The sequence below is a fragment of the Caloenas nicobarica genome, chromosome 1 (assembly GCF_036013445.1).
Source record: "Caloenas nicobarica isolate bCalNic1 chromosome 1, bCalNic1.hap1, whole genome shotgun sequence".
Classification (NCBI taxonomy): Eukaryota; Metazoa; Chordata; class Aves; order Columbiformes; family Columbidae; genus Caloenas; species Caloenas nicobarica.
This window is the reverse complement of record NC_088245.1, coordinates 14,056,251-14,076,561: the sequence shown is the minus strand read 5'-3', so window position 1 is coordinate 14,076,561 and position 20,311 is coordinate 14,056,251. Positions and strand designations below refer to the sequence as shown.

Genomic DNA, 20,311 nt, shown 5'->3' with positions numbered 1-20,311 from the left:
CACAAGACCCACTGCACTCACATGCTGTAGAAAAGGATGACTGAACTGGAAAACAGAGGAATTATGTCAGTTTAGACAAGCTAAGAACATCACACAGAAGACAACTTCAGCATCATTGTCCCTTGGCTGTATGGCTTCAATGAAATCATACACTCTTCTGTAATTCAGCGAGAATTCACTGAATCCCATAACGTTTCAGGAATGAAGGGGCCTTAGCGGGTGTCTAGTCCAATCTGATGCTCAAAGCCAGGTCAACACTGAATTCAGACCAGGTTGCTCAGGGCTTTTACTCATTGGGTCTTGAAAACCTCCATGGACAGAGATCCCACAGTCTCTCTGGACACCTTGTTCCTTCTTCCAGTGTCGAGTTACCCTTTTTTTTTTTACTCCCAGGGAATTGTTAGCAAAGCTGCTCCAGGACAGTCACTCCCCAGCCCACACCATTGCAAGTGGTTAGTCACCCCCAGGGGCAGGACTAATTTCATGAGGTTCCCATGGAAATTACTATGCGATGTTTTTGGAAATCTTTGTTCTACTTGTATATCAATGTTACTTGCTTAAAAATGCTGGCATTTCAAACATTTTCAGCACACCTGCTAAGAGAAAGCAAACGTCTCAATTTGTGCAGATGTTTAACAGATATACACTTATACATTTCCTCTTAGATTTCTACAGTACTGGGGGAGAATTGGGAGTGAAAACAACATGACAACATGTCACAGACCAACTTGCAGAAAGGAGGGAGTGCTACTGGATTATTCCATTGATGGAGGCAAGTACATCTTGTAGTTTAATCTAAGATACAGCCTTTTTCTGTATTCAAGTACTGTGAATATCTAAGAAGTTGTCAGAGAGATCCAAAATAATATGACAATTTTTAATTGTAAAGTTATTTTTGTCCTTGTAAAGTTTTTTTTCCCATCTAAAATTTCCATCTGGTGCTCAGAAGTTCTCCATAATCCTCCTGCCTGATTTCAGTTATCAGTGGCTTCCAGCCAATTTGATTCCTTTACACAACTACGAGATTACTCTTGTAATGAGTAACAATTGCCAGCTACCCTTAGAAGTGAAGATTTGTCTATCAGAAGTCCATAGGTATTATTTTTTTATTTCCTATTATCTTCCTTTAGTGTTTTAGAAGATTCTATCGTACACTTGTTTTTATTACTAAACCTGCATCTTTTCATTCTAGGGATATCCTGGACTTTGCTTCATGAGATGGATTACCAAAAATACATCTCAGTCAGGCACGACTACATCCTCCTCCCCGAACACGCTCTGACCAACACAACTCGCTTGCGCTGGTGGCAGCCTTTCACCATCAGCAACGGCATCGTGGTTCCGGGACCTGACCGGGCGCAGTGGGCGCTGGACAACATCCTGATCGGGGGAGCAGAGATCAACCCCAGCCAGCTGGTAGATACGTTTGATGATGGTAAGACAGGCTGTGACGGCCGATCTGTTGTCTGGCATTATCTTATCTAAGATAAACCCTGTGAGCTTGCAAGCACACCTCTTCTTTTTTTAACTCTGCAAATTTTTCATTTTGTAGACTAATGCTGTTTGTATGCTATTCTTCCTGCTACTAGTAGGGATGCGTAAATATATACATATATATATATAAAAAAATGTATATTCAGATACGTGTATATATATATATGTATATACCCATTAGAAAGGCAAAAACTTTTATTTTAGTCCAACTCATTTAATTTAAATTCCCATTAGTAAAGTTTTATGTAATCATATTTTTTGAAAGTACTATTATTTAAACATTTTATTTACCTCTCTGGAGCTGTTGTATTTGTTATAATAGAATTGTAGAATAGTTTGGGTTGGAAGGGACCTTCAAAGGTCATCTAGTCCAACCCTCCTGCAATGAGCAGGGACATCTTCACCCAGATCAGGTTGCTCAGAGCCCCGTCCAGCCTGGCCTTGAATGTCTCAAGGGATGGAACATCTACCGTTACGTCTGTTAGTAGCTTACTGACTGTGCGCCATGACAGCATACATTTAGTGTTTATATCACTAAATACTGCATCTAGTGACTCCGTGGATTCATTACTAAGCCTTGATGTTTACTGAGACAATGCAGTAATTGTATTTAACTCATCTTAATAGAAGGCACCTCTCATGAAGAAAACTGGAGTTTTTACCCTAATGCAGTCAGGACTGCAGGGTTCTGTGGAAATCCATCATTCCATCTCTACTGGCCAAATAAGAAAAAGGACAAAACACACAACATCCTGTCCTCCAGGGAGCTCATTATACAGCCAGGATACATGATGCAGTTTAAAGTAAGAAATGTTCTCTCTCTCTCTCTCTCTCTTCCTCTCTCTCTCTCTCTCTAAAGTATGCAATTAAAAATCATCTAATGTGTCTCCAGAAAATATTCTTCTTCCAACTAGGATGGCCAGTTGGATAAATAACTAAGAACTACTTTTTAATAGAATTTAAAGGAAATTCCGACATATAGGTAACGGGAATGAGAAAGGTTGCATCAACGTTATATGTCAAATTATTCTGACTGTCTGTATGTTTTGGGGGTTACTGGGAGTGACTGGAAGCCTAATCCATTTTTCCTGAAATTACTCGATCATCAGATACAGTAGGACTTATTTCCTAAGCATGCAGAATATGATGTTTTCCCCTAACTCCTGGATAAGTAGAAAAGGCAAGGTCGAGGCAGACTGGAGAAGAGTTGCACGTGGAAAGTGCAAAAGTGCTCAAGCACAAATACCCTTTCTACTTACTTGTGTCATGGCGAATGACCTAAATAAACAGAGAAACATTTCTGAATATTTTACTTTGTTTCAAGGTAGCACTCTGCACAGGGTGAAAGCCAACATGTAGTTTTGTCCAGAAACATTCTAGGCCCTTCCCCAAGCACCACATCTTAACTAAGCCAGGAACTAATGTGAAAGCAGGGTTATCAAAATAGTCATCCATTTCCTTGTTATGGTTTTTTTCTTGCTCTTCTGTTTGACAAGACAGTTCCAGAATTTTCCATCTTCCACTAGTCAATATTTTTACCTTTTCTCAACATCGTTGCCTATTTTATATTGACTGTCTAATATAATCCCTAAAGCACTGCTTCCCTCACTCACACAGCATGCCACCTTCGAAAGAATATATAAAAGAGGAGCCTGACATGCTTTTTACTACTGAATGAAAAGATACTCCCAAGCTGCTTATTTTACCCAGGCTATCATCTTTTTCCTCTATTTTAAGGCCAAAATTAGGATAGAATCATAAAATGTCCTGAGTTGGAAGGGACTCACAAGGATCATCAAGTCCAACTCCTGTCCCTGCACATGACAACCCCACAGTTCACACCGTGTGTCTGAGGGCCTTGTCCAGTCTCTTCTTGAACACTGTCAGGCTTGGGGCCGGGACACCTCCCTGGGGAGCCTGTTCCAGTGTCCAGCACCCTCTGGGGGAAGAACCTTTTCCTGATGTCCAACCTGAACCTCCTCTGGCACATCTTCCTGCCATTCCCTCAGGTTCTATCATTGGTCACCAGAGAGAAGAGATCAGCCCTGCTCCTCCTCCTCAATAATGATAACTCATCAGCATTTAACAGTTCATACTACTAAACTCGCATTGCAAAGTTATCTCCTGAATCTCTCTTCTTTTCCTTCACCTGTCTCTGCAAAGATTTTGTTTCTAACCTAAGAATTCAGCTCTAATGCATGGCTGCCATTTGGTTTTGAAGGTCTTAACATTTATCTTTTTATTATCTGTTCAGTACTGTACATTGGGTACTGTAATATTTCCACTCTGACACAAATATGTTTATTGTTTTAAATATTGAGAATAATCCTGTTCTTAAATTGAATTGACTTGAGGTTTATACCCACATGCTTATCATTATGATCAATAAATTTCATAGGTAATTAATACATAGATGGGTACTTCACTTTCTAAAATGCCAAGGAGCTACCACATATTTGTATTTCAGGAGCAATGTTTGTTCAGATATTTAACATGAACTTTAGGAGCATAGTGTTAAGATTCTGTTTGAAAATAAAAGTAGCAATGAAGTAAAATTCATTAAGTAAAAGCAGTATCTGAAGTACTGAGTCTTGTTTTCCATCCACTTTCGATAGATTTTGTTCAAGATCTAAGTTGGCAATCTCTTTTGTATAACTCATAAAGAAAAAAAAGGAGAGCAAGACTTCATTATGTATCATATTAAATGTCTATCTGACTTGTTATAGCAGCCAATTTTATTTGTGCTATAGATCGTGGTTGGCTGTGAGGCAAATTCATGTGGGGACCTCCACTCTGTGATGCTGGAGTATACAAAGGATGCCAGGTAAATGACTGCAGAATACACAGACATTTAAAAAAAAAAGAACTATGATGTTAAATACCTAGAGAGCTCTTATTTATTAAAGCAATTACTTTGCTATTCATCCTGTAACAGGATCTGAACAAAGCCTGTGTACAAGCACTGGGATTTGTCTACATAACTCCCATAAATTCTCTTTATAATTTAGCCCAGATGTTGACAGATTCATGGCACTGAGCTTGTGGTTACAGTCATGAGCATGCTCTTGTTAAAAATGTGGTCGCAGAAAACCGCATTCATAGGAAACTTATTTTAGTGTGATACAGGACCATATATTTAGGACCAAGCTGTAATGAAGTGGGAGTTACTTAATTCCAATTTCGTCTTTAACTAGCAAACAATTAATAACACTCTCTCCTGTGCTGTAGTATAGTAGTGGATCATAATTTGTAAAAGCAAAGGTATATCCCTGTACTCAAATGACTGTGGGTGAGCATGGAGCAAATTTGGTTGGGACTTTTCTCAACACTGTAAGAGAGAGACTAAGGAGCAGACTCCTAAATAAATCCTTCCGTCATGCTCACCCAGAGGAGCTCTCTGCTGTGTGTACCCTCCCAAGGGATCCACAGCCTCAAACCTGGTGTTGGAACGTCCCCCCTGGCTGAACCAACACTTCAGCCTCTCACCTCGTGTCTATTTGTGGCTACAGAGCATGGAGACTATGGCTGACAATCTCTTGGATTTGTTTAGCAAGATAGGCAATGCCATGATCCTTCTGTCATTCTTTCATTTGTTCTAAAACATTTTTTTTTGTTTCCTACAGGACAGACTCATGGCAGCTCGTCCAGACACACTGTCTTCCTTCCTCATCTAATAGCATTGGCTGTTCTCCTTTCCAATTCCATGAAGCTACCATCTATAACTCTGTTAACAGCTCCATGTGGAGAAGGATAACGATCCAGCTGCCTGATCATGTCTCATCCAGGTAGGTTACTGCAAGGTCAGCTTGCTGTGGGCCTATAAAATGTCAGCTGTCTTGCTGGCACTGTTCACTTGGAACAAATGGTGAATTAAAAATGCTTCTTTATTGTTGGATTTAGATCTGATACATAATGTTTTTGAGGAAGCTTTTTGTTACTAGAAGTGCCTACTGCCAACGATGTAGCAGCCACTCATTCAGGGTGGGTCTTCCCAGTTATTGAAGTGATAACCCCTTCACACAACATTTTTTGTTACATCTACTGCTGGTATATTTGAATATCACTGTACTGATGTGCTTAATTGCTAGATATCATAATACAGTGTTTGGATTTTGGTATTTGCAGTGCAACTCAGTTCAGGTGGATTCAAAAGGGAGAAGAACTAGAGAAGCAAAGCTGGGCAATTGATCATGTGTACATCGGGGAAGCATGTCCGAAGCTCTGCAGTGGCCACGGATATTGCACGACTGGAGCCATTTGTATTTGTGATGAAGGATATCAAGGTTTCATTTCTTCAGTTTATTTCTTATGCATCTGCTATAGACTAACCTAGCTCAAAATTAAACAAAAAGACAAAGTGATGTACTATGTCTAAATTCATCACTGGAATGCTCGAGTAACAAATTCTAAATTAACAATTTGACAGAGCTTCAAATAACAGCTCTTCCCTCCCTTTACTCTTTCTGGATTGGATCAGTAGTCTCTGCTGTCTGGCGCTGTATGTAAAGCCCATTCAGCCTTCATCCAAGGTAAAATGTGGCTATCGGCTTACCTAGAAATGGCTTCCACCCCTGTACTCCCTCCAAGGGTGCACCCATTCCCAGGGGAGGTGTGCGTGGGATCCAGATGTTGGTGACTGGCCCCTGTAAGGGACTCAGTTCTGTGTCCCACCAGGACAGAGTTCTCTGCCCTTATCCCACAGTGCAGCTAAGCATGTCTAACAGTACTCGAGTGTCCTCGCTAAATTATAAGTGCTTTCTGGGAGTGGAGCCAGTGTCTTCCAGGACATAACTTCGTAAGATCGGAACCCTTCCCTGTTTTAGATGCATTTCCCTTCAAACAGCAATTTGAGGTTTCTTGTATTGGCATCAATGCAAAATAGGAGAAAATCTATTGCAGCTCTTGAAGTTATACTGCTGTAAAAAAATAAAACTCACAGCCTCAGTTTTCTAAAAATGAATGCTCTACAGCAATGTGCATATTACTAATAGATCTGCTGAAATATATTCAGCCTGTAGTCACACTGTATATTGGGCCATGACCTTGAATAGAATTACAATTAACTGTAACTAAATTTTCTCAATTCTTTTGATTTTTGTGTGTTTTATAACTTCACTGTGTCATTTTTAGGTGATGACTGCTCTATTTTTAGCCATGACCTCCCCAGTTATATTAAAGATAATTTTGAATCTGAAAGAGTCACCGAAATAAACTGGGAGACCATTCAGGGAGGAGTGATAGGGAATGGATGCGGACAGCTGGCACCCTACGCCCACGGAGATTCGCTCTATTTTAATGGATGTCAAGTAAGACAAGCTGTGACTAAGCCTCTGGATCTCACCCGAGCAAGGTAATACTTTGAGCCAAAATGTGCTCTTTTCGCAGCTCATGAGAAAGGAAACTCTTTATATGTACACGCAGTCATGGGGGCCAGTATTGATGAGGATGGACTGACCTGGCTCTGCCGTGTAGTCGGATGTGGCCAGCAAATAAACATTAGGGTTGGCAAAACGCTTTGTGACTTCCATTTGGGAGATGGAGAGTGAGGAGGAAGCGATGTCAGATGAAAAGTTCAGATGTTTTCGTCGTGCCCAACAGAGCTCTATCTGGTAAGCCAGCACTGACAATGAAGCCCTTGGCAAAGGCTGGACGCCAGACTGTGTGGACCAGTGCCTGGTCTGATGAGACAAATCCTATGTTTGTTTGTGTCCCTATGATGGACATGGCTAAAGATGCTATTAGTAATTACAGACTCATTTTCCCATTTCAGTTGTCAGATAGAATTATATTCACCTGGCGACAAACAGGAGTATCTTTTTCATCTATTGAGCTTCTTTGGCCATGGTAAAACAAATGCAACCAGCCTGTGCTGGCTCTTAACAGAGTGGCAGCTTTCTGGACTGGTTTACATGTAGTCTTCTAAAGCAAGATTAGAAACAGGATGAATTGCCAAATGGGCCAGATATAAATCAGGCTCTTCATTTCTTATTTGAACACCTAGGTAGAATACAAGAAATCTTTCAGGCACTTTATTACATTCAACCTTCACTTGTCCTTTTTTATTTTTTCATACACTCATTTTCATGTTTATACTGTTTATGTATCTCAATTCTGTGCAGATATATTGTAAAATTGGATCTATTACCTCCAACTACATGGCAATATGTAATACACAGTAAACTATTACTTTGAAAGGGAAGCTGAGTTTTAGAGATGTGAGAACAGTTTATTTTGCGTGTTAAAAGTAAAGATTCTTGAAGATGCTCAAAGTTTTAATAAGGTAACTGCAATAAACCGGGAAATGCTATTGTTCCTGTTTGAATACTTTTTGCATATTGAAAATAGATTTTCTCTCTTTGTTTTACAGCAAAATCATGTTTGTTTTGCAAATTGGAAGTGTTTCACAAACAGACAGTTGCAATACCAATCTGAGTGATCCTAACACTGTAGACAAGGCAGTGCTCCTCCAATACAGTGTAAATAATGGAATTACATGGCAAGTAATTGCACAGCATCAGCCAAAGGACTTTATACAAGCCCAAAGAGTGTCTTATAACGTTCCCCTGTGAGTACCCAGTCACATTTCATTACCTCTAAGTTCACAAGATATATTTCTGCTAAGAAAGAATCTACATTTGCATTACTGTGCAAGAAAAAAGGTTGAGGATAGGGTAAACAACATAAAATTTAAGGAGAAGGCTGATTAAGAAATTCCAGCAGAGCGTTTATCAATATACTTGAAAGAAAAACAGAATACTTGTTTTAAATATACGAGAGGGAAAAAATTCCTTCTCATCTGTGTGCATTCTTCACCGTCAAATGTTGTGTATGGATGGTGTGTTGATGTTCAGGGATGCAGAAATAACACTTCAACATTGCTCTCAGTTCCTGTTGGGGGTAGATAGGGATGCGCAAATCACCAGTGGTCGGGAGCTCTCACAGGCTCTTGTGTTTGTGACAACAGGGAGGCACGAATGAAAGGAGTCTTACTGCGCTGGTGGCAGCCCCGTCACAACGGAACAGGTCATGATCAGTGGGCTTTGGACCACGTAGAAGTCGTCCTGTGAGTATCAGCTTCACCTCACCCCACCCACCTCAGAAAGCACTGAAATTCCTCCAGCATGGCACAAGTGTTAAGCTCAGTAAGAAGCACTGTGGCCCAGGAAAACCTCTGAGAACCAGTCTTTGCTAATGCTCTGCCCTGACGGCAACCGTCAGTGGTTAAGAAGGCCACAAAATAAGTGGCACAGCAGGGGTACGTGTTGTGCATCGTGGAGAAATGCAGGAGGGAAAGTGGGGCATTATCACCACCAAGTATTGGTGCTGTCCTGTAATGCAGCAATGACTGTGAAAAAAAATATTGTGCTGAGACATAAGAAAGGTTATTCCTGTTTAACGCTGTGCTGACATGTAAGGCTGATTTATATCCTTTTGAAGGTACTAAAGAGTCTGCTGTATTGATCTTTGCACAAAGTAATGTTGTTGTGCCTCTGAAAAATTTACGTTAGCAACTAACGCCTTATTCATTTCCTTTTTTTAGTAAGAAGGATACAGTTGAGAAACAGGGTTCACTATATCAGGTTCCTATGGTCCGAGCTCTATATTCATCCCCTTGTCAAGATTTTACCAAGTGTCTGCACCCTCCTGATTCTCCCATTCTTGAGATGGGCAGCTAACCCATTTTTCCGGTGTTACATCACGAAGAGATGACCTGCTTTTTCTCTAACAATTTAGTTCCAGTAGAAGTGAAATGCTAGTGGCTTCACAGGCGGGAGCTCATCGCTGACAGTGGTTGGCAGAGAGAGGCATGCCTGCTCCATAGATAGGTTCAAGCATTCCTTTTATTGAACAATTTAAAAACCAACAATGAAGAAATTAGGCTTGGATAACCTCCAGACTGTTTAATTATAACCATGAGGTTTCTGAATTAGCAGAGACACTGCAAGTAATGTTTTGTAACAGTAGCAAAGTGAATTATCTGATTGCTAGTTAGCCCTGTTCTTTCCACCAAGAAGCACCAGCTTGCATGGCACTCATATCAACCCCAAACCAAATTAGTCCCAACACCAAATAACTGTACACGCTCTGCTGCTTTTACACAGCTTGCTGGGCTCTGCTTCCATAACATTAAGCTTAAAGCTTGAAGGAACAGAGGGATGGATGTGATTCTTGGTTTAGTTAACCAATGGCTGTACAATGCTGCATCAGGAAAGATATGAAAGAGTATGAACCTGCACGAGGTTCACAGTGATTAGGGAACTGTGGAAGAGGGAACTGGTAGTTCTGAAATACACCCATGCCTTTCTGCCTTTAAATAAATAAACAAATACATAAATAAATAAATGTCATATGGAAAAAAGAGTATAATATTATCCATCAATCCAAGCATTGAATGAGAGAGTATAAGTAGGAATAGGACAGATCTTTTAAAAGGGAATCTTGGGCTGAATTTTGGAGAACTTCCCTGCCAATGAGATCTGCCAGGCTGTAGACTAGACACACAAGTTGAGTGGTGAGAAGTCAGTCATATGAGATATGTTGTGATAGAATGGAGACAGCAATAGAAATGCTATACCAAGTAATCACACCTTGCCTAGAGAAGGAACCGGGTGGGCAGGCAGTGTCTTCTCCCTTCTCTTCTTTTTCTCCTGTTAAAGAGCTTAAAGGCTCTTCTGAGCATAGGCTAAAATATCACAGTAGAGGCAGAATTTCCATCTGTTCAAGTGACACCTGGTACAACCCACAGGGGAAGACAGACTAAGCCAGACAGATTTCTCCCTTGGCGAGTACTGTGCAATGCAGCGCCATAGCAGTGTATTTCCCAAGGGCCAGACGTGGAGGCCCAGCCCTTGTTAACTACAACACGTGAGACATGCTGCTCTCAGGAGAGGAAGAACTATGTGCTGTGGTGCATCTGGTTCATATGCTGGCATGTGCTCAAACCTGACAGGTGGCTTTGACCCCTCTGTTTTGCTTAAGTTCTATCTGCACCTTCTAATTCTTTAAGATATTCTGTAGGCCTCTTAAATTTTATTTGCAAGTAACACGCAAAGGGTTTAATAAAGCCTTTGGAAGGCTTTCTGAAGGGAAGGACGCTTTTCCTTGTCAACAGATACTCCCATCTGGGTTTTCCTGTAGCTCTGCTGTTTCACTCTGCCACCTCACACTGGTCCCTCTGCCCCTCAGCACTTCAGCTTCTTCACCTGTAGGATAATGAAGGCACCTGGTGAAGACACCTCCACAGAGCCATACAGAAAGGAGCCTGGATCACTGTCTGGTAGCACTAACCCTGGATGATCCAGCACACACCAGGGCTACCATGATTCATATCAGGAATACTAGGGATAGGACATAGCTTTAACTCCTGATATTCCTTCATTTTCCAATGAAAGGCATAGAAACCCTGCCTGCCCTTGGAGAGAACAAGCCACCAGGCAGCAGTGTCCCTCGGGGGCTCTGTCCCTCCGTCGAGGTTGTCAGAGGAGAACTCCGTGATTGACAGCAATGCAGGGCCCTCGGGCATGGCTGCAGAAATGCAGGGCCTGAACTGAAACCATTCACCAGGGTGCTGGCATTACCTCTTCCCATTAAATCTATAGGGAGTCATTGCAGTGTCAGTAGGTTTCTGCTTGTTCTTCCCAAAGCAAAGATACTGTAGAATAGAAAGTAATTCCTGCTGGCACTCTGACTTTCTCTCAGAAAGCCATGAACATCCCTCGTTGCAGGACCAGCTGATGGTCCATGTATAATGCAGTCTGTGCTTGGTCTTCTTGCACTCCATCACCCACATGAATGAGACTCCACACACCTCTCTGGGCACCATCAAAATTATCCTTACTGGTTTAAGTCTTAGATTTTCCTGCTTGTTTGTGACCTGTGTACCCACGTTGCTGCAGCAGGTGAGCCTCTAGCCCATGTGGAGTTACAGCAAGAAGCCAACCTATGCTAGGAGATGTGGTTTGGGATGTAGAGAAATTCCTGGCTTTCTACACGCCTCATCTTGTTCCCTCCACTACCCTGTGGGCTGGCAAAGAGGTGCCCTAGGTGCTACAAAGATTGTCCTGATTTTATTTCCCATCCAATATGGGGGATGTCCGTGCTCCTCCTTACAGTACTCACTCCAGGGACAAATCAGTGAATACCTGCTTTCATGGCTCAACTCTTCTCAGCAATCCAAAGATTTGAAATTAATTCTGTCACAGGCCCAGCTGCCAAGTTGTAGCACACATGCCACTTACAGCTGACACACAGCCAGGGTCACGATACTCTGTTCAGTCTAATTGATTTCTGAGTCAAGGGCCATTATCCTCTGACCAGCAAACACATTTTCAGGATATAATTTCTTTGTTTCCTTTTTGCTCCCAAGATAGTTTGCTGGGGGAAAAAAATTAACCTCCAGATGATACGTGCATGCAAAATACCTGATGGTGATAAGGAAGGCCAAAGGCTGGTGCTTTTGTATGTCCCTCAGGATCATTCCACTTCCAAATGAATTACCTGAATCACTTATTGAAAAGCAGTATCATTAGGGATATGATGCAGCTGCAAATGGTGCTCAAACTGAGCACCTCTTTCAAACAGGTGAAATGCAATACCTGCTTTGAATATGTTATACATTAAATTGGTCTTGCCAACTAACCACTTATCAACTTATTTAAATTATTTACACCTATCCTGTGGTGGGGAGAGGATTTTAGTTATTATATCAAGTTGTCCAGTTCCTTTTAAAGCTAGTGCAAATTATTCCTCATTAGTGCAGCATTTTTCCTCTCCATTTGTAAAGAAAGCTTTGAGCACAACTCTCGCATGTTCCATGTGGCTCTTCTTAGGATGAAAAAGTATTTTAGCCCAGACTTAAGGAGCGCTTTTCTGTGCCTCTGTACTTCTGCCCTCAGAAGAGCCCATGTTCAACTTGCATTTCATTTGCACCTTGTTTTTCTCTGGAAGCACAGCTCCCAGCCTGTCTGCTGCACAGACACCACACACTTTTTTGCATGTGCATTTGGAACTGCCATTTCTGTGGGTACAGGGCGGGCCCTTATTGACCGCTCATAAACTCAACTCTGGTTAAAGGTATTGAGAACGAAAGCATAACAATAAGGTGAACGCTAAGGGTCTGATGTTGCTTTCTTTGTACCCCAAAACTCACGATGAGATCCAGGCGAATTTGACTTGTGTAAGGAATGCGAGAAATATTATCCCCACCCACTATTTTATGGTTAACTGTTGGATAACAGAACAGATCCCTCCATAGCTATCACCCCATGCTCTTCATTGTCAAGATACTCTCTCATTTTTGGCACAAATGATTTAGTGAGAATTTATGTTGCATTTGGTGCAATGAATGTTTATCCTTATTTTGCAACATTAAAATACAAATTATGTATTCCAGCTCTAACAATGAATCCTCATCTGGAAAACCATTTTAATCTGCTTCAGTTTTTTAGTAAAAAGCAATGATTTGAAAAATGTATTTAAATTAAAGTATCAACATATTTATAATAAAGAACAGAAATATTTTAAACATTAGGTAATTATCTGAATATTCACAACATTTATGCCAAATCTTATATGATGTAGTCTGTGCTTTTATGACATTTTTACTATGCTTCTAAAAAGTGCATGCTGAATTTTATAGAAAATAAAAATATAAACATTGATTTGAAAATAATCAGGAAATAATTTGTTCAATTTTTATTTTCAAAAGAGATGAAAAATCCTATATTGCCTCTAAACCTCATCAGGGTTTTATGACTAATCACAGTGCTGCATGCATTGAAAGGCATTTTCTAACTTGTGTTGTATTTCATTGTTTGCTGTCATTGGTTTTACACTAGAATAAGGTAAGTGCTTTCCCTGAATCAATATCAAATGTATGTTTCTGTTACAGCTACAGCTCTTTCACAAAGTTTTGTCAATGATGGGTTGGTGGAAAATCATGTGTACCCTTTGAGAAGTGCCATGTAGCTCTTGAGGGCTCTGATCCTGCAGCAATTCCCCAGGGAGTGTTGGGGGAAGCTAAACCCAGCAGAAAGTGTTGGGCAGCTCACCCTGCACCATAGTGGGAATTTCACTGAGCCTGTGGTGAGAAGGACATCTCCTTCCTCTCCTTCCTCTCCTTCCTCTCCTTCCTCCCCTTCCTCCCCTTCCTCCCCTTCCTCCCCTTCCTCCCCTTCCTCCCCTTCCTCCCCTTCCTCCCCTTCCTCCCCTTCCTCCCCTTCCTCCTCCTTCCTCCTCCTTCCTCCTCCTTCCTCTCCTTCTCCTGTGGTGCAATGAGACCTGCCAGCGGAGGCCACCCAGGGCACCCAGCATGGACAACCTCTCACTTCCAAGAGGGAATTCCCACTTTTTTCCATAATTAATGAACACAGAGCTGAAGCCACAGCCAGGCAGTGTATGTCAGTGAATCTGCACAGTGGTACAGCCATGCGTGCCCCTTAGACACACAGCAAGTGTCTCCCAGGTAGTTCTTTTGTTTCTTGTGACTCTGCTGCTTTGTGCTGCCGCAGTTAATAGATGTCACTAACCAGCACAGTTACTGAGCTCTGGGTTCAAATCTTGACCCCACCAGAGCCAAAGAACATTCATCGCTGATAGGAGCCATCAGGACTTCAGAGCACATCACTTTTCCCATCACAGTACCCTCCTAACACAGCATTTGTAATTCAGTCTCAAAATTTACCCCATGCCTGTGAGGCATGCCTTCGCTGTTTTCTAAGGATTTGTTCATGTTTCATTTTGTTATCCAAATATTTTTGTGTCTATTCAGTTCCTATTGTCCCCTGTCAATTAAAAATAAAAATACAGAAATAATGAATGATGCCTGTATATACTGGGATTTTTTTTTTACTGCATATTTTTCATTCCATTTGGCTATGTTCTATTTTCATAAATTTTAAATTGCAGACTTGTAGTTCAAACTGTGCTGTAGGAAACATGCAACAGCCAGAATGTACTATTAAAGACTAAATACCCAGAGAGACTCCTTCTCATAAATTACTTTATTGTAGGTATTTATTGAATGTGCCATAGACATAATTTTGTTCTTCTGTATTGGCTGCATATTGTTTTCATGTAACTGGTATAACTCCAGTGACTTCACTGCAAAGTTATTTAGGGTTTCCTACATAAATTGGAGCACTATTATCTTCTATTTATTTTTAATAATGCACTAAAATCAGACCATGCCAATTATGCAGTGGACAGATTATGCAGCAGTTGCTCCTATTAATTGCCTTTTTTGCTTTTTGCTCCATCAGCAATACACAAATAACTATTTTGGATCTGTACTTTTCTGATCCACGGATGGTTCAGTGAATGCACAGAACAGGCAGAAGGCTCAGCAGATGCTGACCAGTCCACTACACCCTTGCAGCACAGCCTTCAAGTTGCCACTGATACACAAACAAAAGTTCCTTTTGCATCCTCCATTGTGGAAGGAGGGGTCTATTCCTAATATAGTCCAGCACATTTTGGGTGCTCTGAACAAGAAAACCACAGCAAACGTATGGTAAAGCCTCTTCTCAGTCTGAGAAAATGCAAATTAATTTTTTCATAGCATTGAAAGTATTCTTAAATCCACTAAATGCAAGAAATACATAAGTACTCTTGCAAACTATATTATATAATTTTTATCATGATGTTTTAAAGCACTATTGATCTCTCTTATACAGTGCTTGCCTCCTACCAATATATAAAATTAATTCAGAAAAATAAATATAGACCTACTCTGATTTTGTGGATGCCAGACTATACATACTATACAATATGATACAATACATTAATACATAGATTATACAAATTTATGTACAGCAAGAGTGAAAATCATGCCATTTTCTACAGCAGGAGTGCAGTTTTTATATGGCATCCAAACAGTAGTTGGAAGTCTATCTCAGATGCTGGTGAGGACAAGTTTGAACCATGTCAGTGCAAGTAAAAAAAGCAGCATTTAATTCTTGAGAATTAAGATTTCTCCTATTTTTCACACACTGCGCTACTCTGCTGTTCAGTGTAAGATATAAGCATATGTTTCTTTGTAACTTCTTGATCATCTTATAAAACAACAAAACAGAATAATATACATGAAAAAGGTAAATCTCTTTTAAGTCATTAGGTAACCCATTCTTTGTTCCTTTTCTCAGTTCTTTATTTTCCTTTCTTTTTGTTGTTCTTTTTCCTTTGTTCATTGTTTTTAACATCTTCATCAAAACTTTAAGGCCAGATACAAAATGGTCAGCCATTTGAAGTGAAAGAGAGCCCAGATGCACCTTGCAGTGTCCAAAATGAGTCCTGAGCATCTCTGCCGAGCTGTTGCTGAACATGAACTGACCAGAGGCAAGAGGGACATGGGGGGACACGAAGGCCCCTGGGCCAAGGACTGTAGCTCAGCATGTGCCCTGGCTGTCCAAGTCTTGCCTCGGCTGAGGCTCTCACAGTCAAGCTCAGTCCTAAATTTAACCAAGTACAGAAATGGCATTTTTTTCAGCCAAACACATTGACAGGTTCTGTTTGGTCCCATGTACATAGAGCAAGGCCACTCAAAGTTGGGCAGTGCTTTCTCCCAGGCGCCTGTCTCCTATATTTTGGCTGCAGAGCAGCCTCCTCCCAGCAGATAGGTGTTCCATCCTCGCTTCATGGTTAGGATGCTCTCCTGAGATGTGGGATGTCGCCCTAAAGGCCCCATGTCTAAGGAACCACCCACTTTCCAGGCAATGGGAATTAAAGGGAGGGCAGGATTCAGGCCTATTTCAGGCCTCGTGACCAACTTTCAGGAGCGGGTTTGGGGTCATGATTTCCCTCCTGCCTTCCTCAGTGAGGCACTTGGCATTGGAGTGAGGCTGATGTTCCACTGAGATGACTACAGGACCAGAATAAAGACTGATCTTCAACGCTTCTTTGCCCTTGAGCTACCAAGTGGCATTAAAACTATATAAACTCACCGCTGCCACTCCCTCACACAAAACTCTTACAAATCAGCACAGACCTTTCCTTTTCACTTGAAGGAGTCAGGGGAAGTCAATCTCAAACATTAACCCCTCTCTCAATTGCCAAATGCTCTAGAGCTCTGCCTTACTGTGGGAGTGCCGTAAGTTCTGCTGAGTGTAGATCTGTTTGCTTTCATTTCCACCAGGAGCTGGGCTTTGTTTCATTCTTGTATATACATTCCAGCAGCAAAAAAAAAGAAAATTGCTAAAAAATTTGCCAAAAATTTGCGAAGCCAAGCGACTTGTATTTGCAGATTTTGACACAACTGCTTTTATTCAGTTTAGTCAATCGTGTTCTAGATCAGCTGTTGAAAAGGGCATAATTTTGGTTTACATATTTTTTTAGAAGAAATTAACATACTACAGCAAAATCTGTCTGTGCCTCTGGAGAATCAGACATATTTTGTAAAGCATGCAATTGTTCTTTTTTCCTAAGGGCCATATCCACTAAAAATAAGCTTATGCACTAGAGAGAAAAGTATGACTGATTACAATATGAGTATTTACTTCTTACAGAGAAAACTCTCAAGTGAAAACCTGCCTTGCACCCAAAACCAGGAGAATTGTTGACTGTAATGTCCACTGCAGGCCTTTACTTCAGAGATCACCTTTAAATTCTGATGGACTTCTTATTTTGGAGGGTCTCGGTGACATCCAGTCCCTTGGAGTACAGACGCTTAGGCCAGGCGTCCTTCTCTTACTGCAAGAAAAGCTAGAAAACACAAAGTCTTAAGTAGGCAGAGAGGATTATGTGAGGGAGTCAGAAATTAGCCTGAGACTGCACAGATTCACTACGACTTTGCAGTCCCTTTCCCCTGGAAACCAAAAGAAAACTTGGCCACGCAGTCACCAGCAATTCCTCCTGGGGGAAGCTCCTCACACCCCTTGGAGTTGTCCTTGGGGTCTGCACAGTTAATGCTGCGCTCTGACCTCTTACAGAAACTGCATCCTCTGACTGCATCTATGCGAGCCTCTTGTATGCCATTTTTCACTGTGGAGAAAAGGGGTCAGGTGGCTCTAAAGCCTAGAGTTTGACAGCACTATTTTTATTTTTAAAAGTAGTCCTTCCAATCAAGAGGTCTTTTCCATACCTTGCGACTCTACAGTGCAGAGTGCAAGAGTCACTGTCTCTTATAGAAATGTCTCAGCTGCTTTACATGTCTGGCCAAGTGCACTGCAAGTTGTAGATCTGAGAGGAGAGATATTGTACAGCGTTTATCAGAACTCCAGAATTCACAAACCTCTTCATTCTCATGTAATTCTGAGTGAAGTTTGGCTGCAGAGCTATGTAGACCTGTATTTGTGTGCATGTGCTAGGGGTTTGGATATGTATTAATATGCATATAAATGGACCAAGAAAAGGCACAGCCAGACAAAGCTCTGTGGCTGTTCTGCAGACCTCTGCCACAGCAGAGGCAGGAGGATGTAGAGGGTCTGTGGTGCTGCACATGCAGTTCTCTCCAAGGTGTATGCAAGTCTGTATGGGCCATAAGTGAACTCACAAGGATGCACCACAGATATTACAGCTTCATTTCCAAAGCTGCTGAAATTTGGAAACTGAAGGTGGGATCCAGCCCTTGGGAGTTAGACTGGTTTCAGGTACCAAAGTCTCATCCACCGCTGCCCTCTCATGGCTCCACCTTCCCTCAGTGGGAGAAGTAGAAACCTATGTTAGGTGGGATGGGTCTTGTCCTCAAGCGTCCCTTCTTCAATTAGGCTGCAGTCAGGGTGTCTCTTGCCTGGTCTCCTCCCAAATGTGATGATGCTTGTTTCCCAGATCTTCTTTTAATTTTGGATGGGGGTGTGTAATGGAGAGAAACATTAAGTCTGAATAAAAGTGTTGTACTACACTTCCTATATGGTAAAAGTGGAAGATAATGGAGTAAAGCTTTTTTTCTGTTCTCAAGATAAAGCAGTTAATGCTTGAAAACAGAAGGATAACTGGAGTATAAAACCACTGAAGAGAAATGCCCTGTATTGAGAGGGTATGAAGTGCATACAGCTTTAGTGAATCTGGCCCTAGGCAGCACCAGTTTTCATTAGCTGAAAGCTCTTAACCTTTACCTAAGATGAATTGTAAATAGCAGCAGAGTGGGACAGATTCTCAATTGCCTTGTACCTTGCTGTTCTACAAAGGGTGCACTTCACACCACTTTATGCAGGCTTAAAAGGTCATGCAAGGACAAAGAAGAATCTCTCCCACTAGCTCACTGCTTTGAAAGAATTTAAGTAGATATAAAAGAAACTGACACTCTTCTCTCCCTCCACCCTTTGATTTTAACAGCACTCGCAAACAAAATTACATGATGAATTTTTCACGGCAACATGGGCTCAGGCATTTCTACAACAGAAGACGAAGGTCACTTAGACGATATCCATGAAGAAACGAGAAATTTATTTTTTTTTCCTCCCAACATGTGATGTGTTGCTTTCCATTCTTTAAATCTAGCACTGCATCTGCTATCAGGACTATTCTGCGACTGGCTGGATGAATAACTGAAAGCCTTTCTCAAGACAGAGTGTACACCACTTTTTCGCACTGTGAACTAATGAGAAGTGACTTATTTTCTCATAGGTAAATGTTTTAATGTTGATGTGTCTGTGAAAATTGTGATCTGTTGTAATATCAGTTACAGTGGCAGTATTGGAAGTAAGCAACTAATTCTGCTTAACAGGAAAAAAAAGTTTAAGCACAAAGACTTTTCAGATTTTACGTTTAAAAAACCTACATACTAAGTACAGGATTTAACATTCTTTGTCACATAGGTATTTAAGTGCACTGTATTTCAGCTCTGTGTCATTTTATATGATTAAGTTATCATTGTTTGTCCTCTTTGTATTCAACATGACACATTGGCACTGTATTTACTTGTTTCGTTGTTGTAATATTTTTGCTGCTGATTTTTGGGCTATTTACCTTCTGACAAAATGTATTAAAAAAAAAAAATCAAAGTACCTAATCAAGAAGATAATTGCAAAAGTAGTTGTAAAGGCGTTGATATCCTTCGGTCTTATTCTTTGATATGTCTGTTGGTTAGCATTGTTTTGTGGATAAAAAAAGAATGCTTGACATTAAACTTTTTACTACTAAGGAGTTGTGGATGAAGCCTCAAACAGAAGTTCCCAATTCCCTGTCTAAATGTAGTCAGTTCTCTGCAACCGATTTACTTACAGTAACTGCCATTTGGTGTCTGTAGTAATGAAGTGATTTGTAAACAGTGAACGTTTCATTGTGTTCTCTTTGGTGTTTGTTTCTATTGCGGGTCATGTTTGTATCTTCTGATAAAGTTGTATCTACACCAGCAACGTTATAATGCCCCTATAGCCCCAAACTGTCTATTATCATAAATAAAATGCTTCACTTTATGGTGAACTAAGGCAAAGATCCATGCTTCAATAAAAATAATCAACAAAGAATTCTGAAGTTAGACTTTTCAAGCCATGTGGGCTTTACATGAAATCATAGACCAAATTCTTTTACTAAATACCTAGATTCCAATACAAACATCAATAGTATTTTTTAATATTTAGTAGATCACACTTAACAGCACTTGCAAATAACACAAACCAGTTCCACCTGTAAGCATAACATGGTTGTTGGAAGAGGTCCTGTTGCAAGGAAGGAAATGGGACCACAGACCAATACACACTCTCACTTGTATTTATCTGCAAACCCACTATGCAATGTGTAACTCAGTGTTCCCAGGCTCTGAGGACTACAGTGCAGCACACAAGGAACCTGGTGGTGACTCAACCACTTCCCTGGGCACCCTGTTCCAGTGCTTCACAACCCTTTCTGTGAAGAGATTTTTCCTAATGACAATAGAATCATT

The 20,311-nt window shown here is 40.9% G+C and overlaps 1 protein-coding gene across 1 annotated transcript in view; it reads left to right on the top strand.

The window, feature by feature from the left end:
- Positions 1 to 19,829, top strand: part of RELN (reelin) — a 289,052-nt gene extending 269,223 nt beyond the window's left edge. Inside the window, exons 55-64 of the mRNA XM_065628247.1 lie at positions 666 to 772; positions 1,193 to 1,435; positions 2,122 to 2,297; positions 4,245 to 4,318; positions 5,118 to 5,279; positions 5,620 to 5,777; positions 6,625 to 6,844; positions 7,862 to 8,059; positions 8,459 to 8,557; positions 18,763 to 19,829. Coding sequence (XP_065484319.1) covers positions 666 to 772; positions 1,193 to 1,435; positions 2,122 to 2,297; positions 4,245 to 4,318; positions 5,118 to 5,279; positions 5,620 to 5,777; positions 6,625 to 6,844; positions 7,862 to 8,059; positions 8,459 to 8,557; positions 18,763 to 18,859 — 1,534 coding nt within the window. The 3' untranslated portion in view covers positions 18,860 to 19,829. The remainder of the gene's footprint in view (positions 1 to 665; positions 773 to 1,192; positions 1,436 to 2,121; positions 2,298 to 4,244; positions 4,319 to 5,117; positions 5,280 to 5,619; positions 5,778 to 6,624; positions 6,845 to 7,861; positions 8,060 to 8,458; positions 8,558 to 18,762) is intronic.
- The last annotated feature ends 482 nt before the right edge of the window (positions 19,830 to 20,311 follow it).